The 13107-nt window shown below is 44.4% G+C and overlaps 1 protein-coding gene and 1 pseudogene across 2 annotated transcripts; both read right to left on the bottom strand.

The window, feature by feature from the left end:
* Positions 1-397: 397 nt before the first annotated feature.
* Positions 398-3595, bottom strand: LOC120812770 (uncharacterized). The gene is made up of 3 exons (XM_040168971.2): positions 3107-3595; positions 1437-2596; positions 398-1066 (listed from the first exon to the last, which is right to left on the bottom strand). Exons 1-3 carry the CDS (start codon positions 3255-3257, stop codon positions 857-859), a joined length of 1521 nt encoding a protein of 506 aa, XP_040024905.2. The 5' UTR covers positions 3258-3595; the 3' UTR covers positions 398-856.
* A 339-nt stretch (positions 3596-3934) lies between these two features.
* On the bottom strand, positions 3935-5113 carry LOC120812838 (small ribosomal subunit protein uS15-like; annotated as a pseudogene). Its single transcript, XR_013455260.1, has 3 exons — positions 5095-5113; positions 4386-4555; positions 3935-4034 (listed from the first exon to the last, which is right to left on the bottom strand). The product of XR_013455260.1 is annotated as a small ribosomal subunit protein uS15-like (transcript).
* Positions 5114-13107: the final 7994 nt, after the last annotated feature.

Genomic DNA, 13107 nt, shown 5'->3' with positions numbered 1-13107 from the left:
CGTGGGTGTAGCTCTACACACTGGGCTTGTCCAAACTGGGTGAGAGGTCAGGCTGGTTTGTCTTTAGGCTACAGGAGCCAAATCGAAATGTGATATGAAGTGATTTCATTGGTCTAAACCTTTTTAGGAGACATTTCCTAAGAGCGAAACCCGACAAAAGCCCACATGCACCGCTGCTATCAGCCATGAGATTTGACGTGCATGGAATGTGCTGTTTACGTAGTTCGGGGGACATGGTGTACTATCTCCACTTTCCCATTGGACTCCGGCCAGCAGGCGTCACGTGGACCAGTGGCTCCAGAACATACTGAAGTGTGACGCAGAGACAGGAAGTCAGAGGTCTGTGGCAACGAGCTGACGTATGTTACTTCAAATAAATCACTGCCACAACTACACAAACAGAGGAACACATTTTATTGATTAGACAAACGGACAGATTTGCTATAAGTGACTTTCTGCCCGTATGATGTTACCACGAGAAGCTGAGAGTCACAAAGTGTTTGAATCTCTCCGGTCAACAGAATAACTTCCATCTCCACAAGGCTTTATGTTCCATCAAATAAGAAAACAAGACAAAACTCAAAATTAACTACAAGCTCCATAGGGCATAAATAAGTTACATTACTAGGTCAGTGTGTAAGGCATACAAAACAACATTCCACATGTTAATATAAGAAAGTGTCAGTCAGTGCAACAGTCACAAAATGTATAAAACCTTCTGAGGTACATGGTTGTACAACTTGACACCAAACATCAAAGTTGGCCTAACATCAAAACCACCGTCGCATGGCAACCAATCGTGAGTTCTCATCCGGGAGAGGAAACGAAACATTGTTTGAAACGTTGTTTTTTGTGTTCATTTTGAGGCAGCGTCCAGGTAGGCGCGCATCCCGTCCCGGTGGTCGGGGGACAGGCAGCGGCCGATGGTCTGCTCCGCCTCCCAGACCCGTCTCTGGAAGCGGTCCCGGTCGCGCGCCATTTCCTCCCAGTGTCCTTTGCGAGACGCATAGCGAGCAAACTGCCAGGTCCGCATGACGTGGACTTGGACTTCAGGAGAAAAATGTACCTGAACAACCGAAGAGAATGAGACAATGGAAATTTAGTGCTTTTGGTGAAAATGGTAGAAAGGCGCTATGTCTTCTGATGACACCGCAAGTTTCTCCACAAATAGTTTGCAACAACGCTGCAACTTCACATCCAGCCGAACTCTCTGCTGACGCTGCACAGTCACATGACACTGCTTAGTCATGGACACTGGCTGCGTTGCTAACCGACAAGAAATAACAAGCCCGACACCCGACAAAAATAAGGCCTTTTGACACCATCAACACACCAAGAGCTATATTCTTTGTCTTCATGAATTAAAGTTAACTCCTAATCCCAATGGATTCAATTTAGCCCCGCCTGGTAGATCAACGCTGTTGTGAGATAATGACCTTTTTTCGGGTGCCGCCACGCTGGCCTCTCCTCTTCTCCGGCGGCGGTGTCTGCGTTGTTCGTTCTGCCCTCTTCCAGGGCACCACGGTTTTCTCTGGATGGGCGTGGCGCTTCAACTTCCTCGCCGTCAGCGCGGGCTTGGTGGCTCTGGCTTCCTGGGACTCCTCGCTGTGTGGATCTGGCGCGTGGTGGACATCAACTGATTCTAGCTCGTCTCCGAGTGGCTCAACGGACGCCGAGGAGCTCTGCAGGCGAGCCTGGAAGTTGAGGGGGTGATGCGGGTCGTCCTTTTGGCCGAGCCATTCCCACAGGGCCTCCTCTTCCTCGTCGGATGAAGGGGGAAAGCTGCCCTCCTTCTCCTCTGTGTCCGACTTGGAGGCCAGCGAGGGCCGTGGTTTGGGGACTGTGGTGACGGAGGTGGTGGTGGTTTGTGGCGGGGTGCTGTTGAACGTGCACGCGGTGAAGCACATGGGATTGTAGGGGTCGTCGGGGCTGCTGAAGAACTCCAAGAGCCTCTCGCTCTCCTCGTCCATGTCGGGGCTGGAACCCTCGGAGCTGGCCCAGCTGCTCCAGCTGCTCTCGCTGTCGCTGCGGCTGACCCAGACGCTGAGGCCTCGCGGCCCCAGCGTCTCCTCGCCCGACGACACGAGGTCGGGGTCTCCCCGCGCCGCGCTGTCGAACTCCATCACGTTCTGGTCGTCTTCGCTGCTCCAATGGCAGCTTCTCTCCTCTTCGGAGGCGTCCTGGCTGAACGCTCTCTCGCCGTTTTTGTGGCAGCCGTCGTTGGACCCGCAGCTGTCGCCACTCGACAAGGAGATGTTCCAGTCACCGGGGAAGCCCATCTTCCAGCCGGACTGGCGTCCCAGGAAGACTGCGTCCTCATTGCCGGAGACGTCCACCATGCTGCCGCACAGGTCGTCGGCGCGCAGGGTGGACAGCAGGGCCTCAGCGCTGGACTTCCCGGCGAAGGGGTCGCCCACCTCGGTGCAGAAGTTAGAGAGGGGGTTGGCACCGCCGACCATCACACCGCTGTCTCCGTCGAACAGCGAGGAGAAGAGGAAGGAGTCGGTCTGGTTTGCCGCCGTGGTCATGTGCTGGATGCGCTGGCCTGTCTCGTCTGTGATTCTCACGTGAACCTCGAACCTGAACATCTGGAAAACTGGGAAAAGCGGCAGAAGAGTGCAAAATTCAAAATGAAATAATTTCAAAAGAACTTTCAGGTGATTTATGATCACCTATTGATGAAAGAAAAACACTTAAAAAAGGTTCTGCTTTGACACCAGTGCTATGTGACTCATACCATAATTAACAATACAAAGATAAATACCGCGATAACATGGAACAATAGGCGGATTGGGACAAAAGAAATAACATAACTGGGCTAGAGACCAATTGGGGCTCGTAAGAACAGGCCTCCAGGTGGGTTATTAGAGTGGCTTTATTTTGAATAAACGATTTAAAACCGTTAAATGGGAGTAACACCAAACGATCCCAGTTAATTACATTACATTACATGTCATTTAGCGGACACTTTTATCCAAAGCGACGTACAATAAGTGCATTAATCAAACGTTACAACGTTAGATTAACTGGGATCGTTACGGTTCCGATTGGGGGGGGGAACAAAATGAATACAAGTTTCGCCCCGACATCATTGTGTGGCTCTTACCCGACACGAAGGTGTAGTAGATGACCTGAAGGAGCAGTCGGAGCTGTTCCCACAGCACGGTGAGCATCTGTTTAGTCCACGGCAGCAGCGCCGCACCCCCGCTACCGAACTTCTCCATCGCAGCCCGCTCGGAACCAACAACCGCGGCCATTTCTTCACTTATTGGGCCGACAACAAAAATATCCTCACGTATTCTGGTATTCCTCGTCAAAAAACAGATTTCGCGTATTTGTCGGTGACTGATGTTCGTCGATGGGATGTCGCTTCATTTTCTGGCAAGTAAGTTCCATTTCTGGATTTCCTTCGTCAAATAATCTTGAGTGTTTTCTCCATGTTTATCAGCTGTGTCGTCGTTGTTGTAGTGGAGCGTTAATGTCTCGAGCTTACGACACCGTTCTATTTAAGAGAAACCGTGACGTAGAGCAAGGCTGTGATTGGTGCCCATCTCTGTCGATCCCCAAACATCCCGCCCTTCCCGTAGTACACTGCTTCGCTTTACGTATTCGTTTTACGTAACGTCATTACGTGTGACGCATGGAAATTGCCAGTAACCGTTAGGAAACCCAAAGTCAATGAGAAATAATGGGCGCATGAAACGTGGAATTAGACTCAAAAACAAAATGCACTTTGACGGTGCATTCCCAGTTTCATTATCGTTTGGTCCACATTTGTATAAAACGAAAATGTTTGCTTCATCACCACACTGCCTAGATATTATATTTCTAAACATTTACATTTGAAAATTTGAAAAACACTCGACAATCTAAATAAAGACAATATAACTATTTCCAATTTCAATCTTTTTATTAGTCCAAAAACTGATACGTACTACTTCCAGTTGGGGGCCAGCACTCTTGGTCTTGTAGTACCGGGCCAGCCTGTGGATCCTGCTTTCAGTGAGAATCAGGCGGAACTTGGCATCCTTATCCTGTTTGCATAAAAATGTTGCGTGTATGAAGTGGCCATTGCTGTGGCTTCCTTTGTACGTTACTCCCTGGGCATTTTTATCAGAGTACAATTTAAGAATAGTTTTTTAAATTACGATTTTTAAAAATTGACAAATTCAAACCATTCAAACACAAGAGTAATTGTCTACTCAATGCTAATTAGCAAGACAGTATGCGAGTGACCTGGGCAAAACGTTTTAATCTTTTGCAACTCACTGGCTCAGTATAAGATGGGTAGAAATTTACCTCCAAACATCTGAGAAAGTGTTTTATAGACACAAAGCCTCCGAGCTTTCAGGTAACAGATGGTTTCAGTATTTTGGGGACTGTACCTTTCTGTTCCTCTCCAGATACTTAGTGGTGGCCACCGCCTTCTTGATGAGGTGGTAGAGATCCTCAGGCAGATCAGGGGCCAGGCCCTTGGCCTTAAGGATCCTCAGGATCTTGTTGCCAGTAACAAAACGTACTTGGGCCACACCATGGGAGTCCCTCAGAATCACACCTGGACAAGTTGAGAAACGGAATTGAAACTCAGACTGTGTGTGTTTATTCATCATATCAGCTCTTTTATGACAAACGGGGGTAAATAAAAGTAGACCAAACTAATGGCAGGATCAATAGCTTTTGCTTATTTACTTCCCTCTCAAAACATATCCAACTGATGTGTTTGGTTAGACAAAAGAATGCTCCATGTGCTGTTATAGATTTCCAAACGAAAATATCAATAGCCTTCAATTACACAATTATTCATTTTGCACTTCATGTTGGCAGTCTTGTTAGTTGGCCCGCATATATAGTATAAGAGTTAATAAATTTGCGAGAAGGCGAGAAACTCAATTTAATAAATCAGTTATGACACATATTGTTCTTCCGAATTGAAGTCCATTTACTCTATTAATATAACGTTAACCAATAGCAATGACAGGATGTGAAGTTCCGTTTCATTTAGGTTTAAGTCAAATAAAATATATATATAATATTTTATTTAAGTAAGTTTATATATAAATATACGTTTAAAGATGCTAGATGACAAAAACACACATTTTGCAATCACCCACATCCTTGACTTGGCTACATATTTTAATCTTTAATACAACCTTAGAAACTGTTTAATAGTAATTTAAAATCAGTGGAAACATTTATAACCCATCAACCGTATTGTGTGACGTTACTTACAGTGGGAACACTGCGCCTGTAAGGCAGAGCTGACTGGGACAGGCCCTTTCTGTGAAGAACAGACAGAGACAATAAGACACACTGGAATTCAACTCAGAGACACGTGAAAGCAAATATCATATGCACATTTAAGGTGTCTATTAACGTTGGTTAGCTTAACTGCAACCACGGGATGTTAATTGTCTTAAAGGTTGATGGCCGGGCTAACGGCAAATGTAAGCTAACGTTAGCTACTCACTCATGTTAGCGATGCCGGTTGTGAGTCTTTAACGCTATCTGATTTCGTCATACAAGTTGATTTTTTTCTTTCCGGCCAGTTAAGTAATCATGCATATCCGCTATGACTGTGTACTTGGACCCTCAATACCTCATCCCTGGTAAAGAAAGCACACCAGCATCTCTTCTTCCTGAGGAGACTGAAGAAGGCCCATCTGTCTAATCAGATTCTAGAGAATTTCTACCGCTGTACCATATGTATGGCAGCTGCTCTGTTGCGGACCGTAAATCACTGCAGAGGGTGGTGAAAACTGCCCAACGCATCACCGGTTCCTCACTCCCCACCATTGAGGCTGTCCAGAGCAAGAGATGTCTGGAGGGCACGCGGCTCTCACCCCAGCCACAGACTGTTTGCCCTCCTCCCCTCTGGGAGGCGCTACAGGGTGCTCCGTTCCCGGACCAGCAGGTTCAGGAACAGCTTCATCCCTGCGGCTGTCACTCTACTGAACTCCGCCCCCCACCCACACCCCCACACATCTCCCTCAGTGACTGTACTCCCCCCTCCACCCTGGCTTGACTGCCACACCCTCCTCCAGCCACTGAACTGTTATTGCATATCCATTTCTTACTGTTCATATTGCACAACTATTTCTTACTGTACATATCTATTTATTCACTTATTACACTTTACATATGCACATACTCTGCACTTTTTGATATTTTGCACTTCTGGTTGAATGTTAAACTGCATTTTGTTGCCTCAGTACTTGTACCCTGTGCAATGACAATAAAGTTGAATCTAATCTAATCTATCTAAGATATAACTGTCTTACATATAAGACAAAGTCAAACAGCAAAATCGCGGTGAGCTCCCTTCGCTGTTAGCTAATGCTAGCTAATGTCAGCCGGAGATGGATGTCGAACAGTGGGTGGGCATATGCAAGTTATTAATATGTTCCTAGACTGGATTTAAAGGCTTAATTTACTCCTTAGAACTCCATAACATGTTCCCAAGCCATAACAACTCATTGAAGTCAAACTTTAGACAGAATCCGCTTTAAATCAAGAAAAGCAAGCTTACCCGGGAGCGTGCATGCGACTCATGATGGCGGGGAGGAAGAGAGGCCGCACATGTGACAGAAAATGGTATTATTATTACGCGAGATTGTTATGAACGTTATATTTAGGGCACTCGCTATGACTAGTCGTAGAGAAACCTATTGTATTTCAAGGAATTACTATGGCCTGAGCCAACTGCAAGTCGGGCGAAAGCCTGATTGTGTTTCGAATAATTATTCTTATTATTTTACCGATTTAATCGCACTTTTGAGGCCTTTATCATATTCAAAAACTCTTGAAATTTTGCATGGGTATCAGAAGTGGGAAAAAATTTGATAATTTCGGTGTCGCGCATTTGGGTTCGATATAACGGCTATCTAGCGCCCCCTAGGTACGTTTCCTCTGGGAGAGTCTTTTTTTTAGTTTCACCGATTGACTTGAAACTTTGCACACAGGTGCTCTTGGATATGCTCTTCAAAAAAGACAATCATGGTATGCAAATGCGACTGGCAAAATCTAATCTAATCTAATCTAATTTTCAAAATGTGAAACAAAATGTGAAACATTTGACTCATTTTCAGTCACATTATAACAAAGTTTCATATACTATTGAAACAAGGATTTTCTTAGCTTTCTAAAGACATCACATCATCAGTCGGTGCCGGTGATCAGATGATGGTTTGACTTCTTTCAGGGTTTTCACGTGTTTGAGATTGTTGCTGCCTAGTTGCCTTGAAATGAATTGCAACTTTGTCATGAAGGCTTTCACAAAGATATGCATTTCATGAGCAAAAAGGCCCTTGCCCTGCAGCTGTGTGTTCAGTTCATTCATCACTGCAGTCACATCAACAGCAAATGTTCAATCTGCCATCCAGTCCTCATCAGACAGCTCTGGGATGGTTTTGTCTTTCATCTCACTAAACTCTTTTATCTCAAAACCTTTTTAGCACTTTGCCCAGACTGAGCCATGTGACAGCTGTGTGGTACCGGACATCACCATGTTCGCTCTCTTGCTCCTACATCAGTGAAACAAACGGCCTGTGATTTAATGCTCGCGCTCCGATGAAATTAACTGTTGAAATGATGAAATTAACCTGCCAGTCTGTCCCATTGTAGTCCCGGTTTGTCCATGCATGCGTTTGCCTCGGTGAACAGATCACTCCCCGTCGTGGTTCCTTTCATTGCCCGCATTGCTGCCAGCTCCTCCGTAAGCTTGAAGTCGCTCGTCGTCCACCGGGGAGATATGAGCAGCTTTGCCGTGTGACGGACGTCACAGCGCTCATCCAAAGCTTCACGCGTCACCTTGTAGCTGAAACTCCAGATTCTCCGCGATGTCCTCCACCCTCCTCGTCACGGTGCGGCGGGGCAGCTGGATGTTGTAAACGCTTCTTTTTTCTCTGGGCAGCAGCGCTGCAGACTCGACCACGCACTCTTTCACAAACTGCCCCTTACAGAATGGCTTAGAGTTCTGGTTCTGGTCGCTGCATCTCTGGCTGCAGCTTTGTAAAACAGCCGTGTTGTTTATCCAGCTTTGCTAGTAAATCCGTTGATGCGCGCTCGTTCGGCATCAGTCAAGTTTTTGTATTTATCGCCATGTTTGGTCTCGTAAAGCCGTTTCAAATTGTACTCTTTAAACACGGCGACATGCTCCACACAAACCAAACACACAGGTTTACCTTTGACTTCCTTAAAGAAAGAAATATTAGTCCATTTTTGTTTGAAACAGAAGATAGATAGTTCAGGGGTGACCCGGAGGGGAGACAGGTTGTCAATCACACGCATTTCACGTGCACAGTTGACGTGCACCGTGAGAATAAATGGGCTTCAAAATGAAAGCAATGCGGTTTTAGTTAGAAAATATGTTTTTTTTCTAAATCATGTAGTTTTTCGCGGGCCGGTCAGAATCATGCCGCGCACCGCATTTGGCCCACGGGCCGTACAATGCCCAGGTCTGCTCTAGAGTCATGCCCTCACCTGGAAGAGAAGACTCACAACGAAAAGATCACATTCTTAAAAGAAAATGGTGTTTGCTTTGCCTGTTTATGTACAGGATATATCAGCAAGATTGTCAAAAACGGTTGACATGCCAAGTGTGTTGTATGAAGCACCCCACAATGCTTCATATTCAGTTTAAGGAGAAGCAAGCAAAATCTGAAACTGAACAAGAGCCAGGCACGGCAGTGGGCAGAGCCTTAATGTCCAATGGCCTCACTGGGGCTGGTGAGGAAGATTGTAAACTTCCCATAGTCCCAGTTCAGGTTAAGTCTAGGAAAGGTCTAGGAAAGAAAGACAGTGCTCACTTATGCTTTCCTAGATCAAGGAAGCACTGCTGTTGGTGTAACTCTCGAACCATTCCTTTTGTAAAATTTGTTTGCTTTCGGGTAGCAAAGGGATCAATGACTTATGTAGCTCAATGGCCGTGTCGTGGAGCTGAATAAGGGTTTGTATTTGTTGTTGCACCTGATGTACATTTTCCTTAACTCAACCATACTTTATCTAATCTGCTCCATATTTCTCATTTAGCATGAAATTCTCACCCTGTAGGCCTCCATATGATCATTTTAAACCTTAGTCATAGCGCCACCTGGGGAAAACAGGAAGTTGAATGTTTTTTTTAGTTTACACCCTGTTCCTCACAGGTTTTTTTTCCTCAAAAGGCAATTTGAGCCCTCTCAAAATTTCCTAGCAGAGAGGTAACACCTTGATAATGCTTCACTGTGAATATTATAAGAATTTGATAATCGGTGGCGAGATGGTGCATCGGCAAAGTTGATGCTTTGCCAAGAACAACTAAACCGTTGTAACTCTACTGGACAACATCGGATTCTTTCCAATGTATACATCGCGTCGCTCCACGCAGTTAACGACAACTGACTCTTGGATGCTTTGTCCGACGGCCGCAGGAGTTCTTGGCTGCTTATCTAGCCGTCCGGCCTGTGCCCCGACGATGCAGAGTTGCGAGGACCCGTCCAACGCTGCTCGCAGCTTTAATTAGGGTCCTTGCAACGACTAGTCGTAGAGGAAGCTATTGTATTGCGAAGAATTATTATTATTATTATTCTCTCACGCAACGATTGCCTTTTTGGGGACTTTATTATATTCAAAAAGTTGATAGATTTGGCACGCTTATCAGAACTAGTGAAAAATTTGATAATTTTGGGGTCTCGCATTTGGGTACAAAGAAATGTCTCTATAGCGCCCCTTAGAAATTTGAAAAGTATCCCACTAGGCCATTTTTTTCCCCCGATGCCTGATTAACTTGAAATTTGGCACACATGTGCTCTTGGACATTGACAAAGTCAATCATGGTATGCAAATGCACCTAACTAGACTTTCCGCCATTTTGAATTTTTTGAAAAACCCGTTTTTGGCAATTTCTCCTAAACGCTATATCCGATTGTCACTAAATTATCTGTGGATCATTATTGGATCAACATACCCTTGCCCTCTCAATATCATGTTGATATGTTCTTGATTTGAGAAGATATGGGCTAATGAACTTCGCAAGGGGTGTGGCTTAATCTTGCAAGAGTCATAACTTCCAAATGATTTGGCCTGCCCTAACCATACTTGTAACACATGTGAACATTGAACCCCTGAACACACCCTGATTGTTTGACAATATTTGAAGAATAGGAGGCGCTGCAATTAATCGTTGAAAATCTGCCTTTTTGGCTTCTTTTTGGCCTATTTTCGTGGTTTCCTAGAGTTGTAAAAGAACAAACTCCTCTCAGGGATTAAACCCGATTCTTTTCAAAATCACACATTGTGATCTTGAGGACCTTACCTCTAAAAATTGTATTCTGCCGGATGAAATTCCAAACTATGTGTAGAGAGCATTTTCAAAAAACCACCATTCGGCATAAAAATTAAAGTTGTTTTAACTCGACCATACTTTATCTAATCAGCTCCATTTTTCTCATATAGCAGAAACTTCTCACCTTGTATATATGATCATTTTTAACCTTAGTCATAGCGCCACCTGGGGAAAACAAGAAGTTGAATGTTTTTTTTAGTTTACACCCTGTTCCTCACAGGTTTTTCTCCTCAAAGGTCAATCTGAGCCCTCTCAAAATTTCCTAGCAGAGAGGTAACACCTCGATAATTCTTCACTGTGAATATTATAAGAATCTGATAATCGGTGGCGAGATGGTGCATCGGCAAAGTTGATGCTTCGCAAAGAACAACTAAACCGTTGTAACTCTACTGGACAACATCGGATTCTTTCCAATTTATCCATGTTTGATTACACTCTGGGCCTAAAGTGATGCATAGTTGAATCATGTCATAGCGCCACCTACTGGTTTTAGGAAGTCAAATTTTCTAGTATCCAGTAAAAAACGAAGGTGCCATTTGGAGAGTCTTTAATTTTGAGAATGGTACATCAGAATGTCCTGCTTATTCCTGGATGATATTTTGGGGATGTGTAGTATGAACAGGAAGTGGAATTATCATGTAGCTATTGGTTGTTTCCTTTTTAAATACCATCTGAAATTGATTATAAGTCTGGTGAATGAGATTTAAGGGAAGGTTTGGTGACCTATGACATTTCGCGTCGCTCCACTGGGTTAACGACAACTGACACTTGTATGCTTTGTCCGGCGGCCGCGCAGGAGTTCTTGGCTGCTTATCTAGCCGTCCGGCCTGTGCCCCGACGTGCGGAGTTGCGAGGACCCGTCCAATGCTGCTCGCAGCTTTAATTACTATTATTCTCACAAAGTAAGGGCCTTTTGGGGGGCTTTATCATACTCAAAAAGTTGTTAAATTTGGCATGCATATCTGGAATGAAAATGTGATAATCTTGGGGTCACGCATTAGGATACAAAGAAATGTGTCCATAGCGCCCCCTAGAAAGGTAAAAAGGTACCCCACTAGGCCAGTTTTTTCCCCCAATGCCTGATTAACTTGAAATTTGGCACACATGTGCTCTTGGACATGCTCTACAAAAAAGTCAATCATGGTATGCAAATGCGCCTAACTAGATTTTCCGCCATTTTGAATTTTGTGAAGAACACGTTTTTGGCCTTTTCTCCTAAACGCTATGTCCGATCGTGACGAAATTTTCTGTGGATCATTGTTGGGTCAATGTCCCCCTGCCATATCAATATATTGTTGATATATTCTTTTTTTTAAGAAGATATGGGCTAATGAACTTCGCAAGGGGTGTGGTTTAATATTGCAAGAGTCATAACTTCCAAATGATTTGGCCTGCCCTCACCAAACTTGTAACACGTGTGAACATTGAACCCCTGAACACACCCTGATTTCTTGAGAATATTTGAAGAATAGGGGGCGCTGCTATTAATCGTTGAAAATCTGCCCTTTTGGCCTATTTTTGGCTTATTTTCGTGATTTCCTCGAGTTGTAAAAGACCGAACTCCTCCCAGGGATTAGACCCGATTCTTTTCAAATTCGCGCAGTGTGATTTTGAGGACCTAGGCTCTAAGAATTGCATTTTGCCGGAAGAAATTCCAAACTATGTGTGTAGGGACACCACCAACGAACCTGCAACGTTTCAGCGAATGATGGAGCTGGTGCTACGGGGATTGCCGTGGCAGGTGTGTATGGTGTATCTGGATGACGTGCTGATATACAGCCCCACCTTTGAGAGCCATTTCTCCAGCCTGCGTGAAGTTTTCTCCAGGATCCAGGCAGCAGGTCTCAAACTAAACCCTAAATAGTGCCACCTAGCCCAAGATCATGTGGTGTTTTTGGGGCATGTTGTTTCTCCGCACGGCCTCCAGCCAGACCCTCGAAACACTGATAAGGTTAGAACGTGGCCTACCCCACGGAATCCAACGGAAGTAAGGGCGTTTGTGGGGTTATGTTCGTACTATAGACGTTTTGTGGAGGACTTCGCCAAGCGTGCAGCCCCTCTGCACCACCTGACATGTAAGGGCACGTGTTTCTAAGCTCAAGACTTAAAAACACTTGTACATGCCTTTATAACTAGTACGCTAGACTATTGTAATGGTCTCCTTACAGGTCTTCCAAAAAAAACTGTCAGGCAGCTCCAGCTTGTTCAGAACGCTCTGAACAAGAGTTCTAACAAAGACCAAAAAATGTGAGCACATTACACCGATTCTTAAATCCTTACATTGGCTCCCAGTGTGTCAGAGAATTCATTTCAAAATCCTACTGCTCACATATAAATCACTACATGGTTTAGGGCCAAAGTATATCACTGATATGGTTCCACTACATAAGTCTTCAGATCACTAAGATCTTCTGACACCAATCTGTTAGTGATTCCCAGAGTAAATACAAATCATGAGACAGCATCATTTAGTTACTACGCAACAAATAGCTGGAATAAACTTCCTGAAGATTTAAGACTTGCCCCAACTCTGACCACGTTTAAAACAAGACTGAAAACGTTTATGTTCCGCTTCGCCTTCTGCTAAATTTTACCTACATTGCACTTTTAACCGCTGCCTTTAATTAAACAATTCAAACAAGATTTTAATTTATAATTTAATTTGCTGTTTTTAAATTGTCTTTTAATTCCTGCATTTTATTGCACTTTATTGTATGAAATGTTATGATGTGAAGCACTTTGAGTCTGCCCTGTGTATGAAAAGCGCTATACAAATAAAATTGCCT

The sequence above is a fragment of the Gasterosteus aculeatus genome, chromosome Y, assembly GCF_964276395.1.
Source record: "Gasterosteus aculeatus chromosome Y, fGasAcu3.hap1.1, whole genome shotgun sequence".
Taxonomy (NCBI): domain Eukaryota; kingdom Metazoa; phylum Chordata; class Actinopteri; order Perciformes; family Gasterosteidae; genus Gasterosteus; species Gasterosteus aculeatus.
This window is presented reverse-complemented; position numbering and strand designations above follow the sequence as displayed.

Bases quoted from the DNA above. Each gene is read 5' to 3' on its own strand.
- LOC120812770 (XM_040168971.2), bottom strand. From the start codon at position 3,257: ATGGCCGCGGTTGTTGGTTCCGAGCGGGCTGCGATGGAGAAGTTCGGT. The intron at 2,597-3,106 runs GTAAGAGCCACA...CGCTTTTCCCAG, and splicing joins CTACTACACCTTCGTGTCGG to TTTTCCAGATGTTCAGGTTC. The intron at 1,067-1,436 runs GTCATTATCTCA...TCGGTTGTTCAG, and splicing joins GTGGCGGCACCCGAAAAAAG to GTACATTTTTCTCCTGAAGT.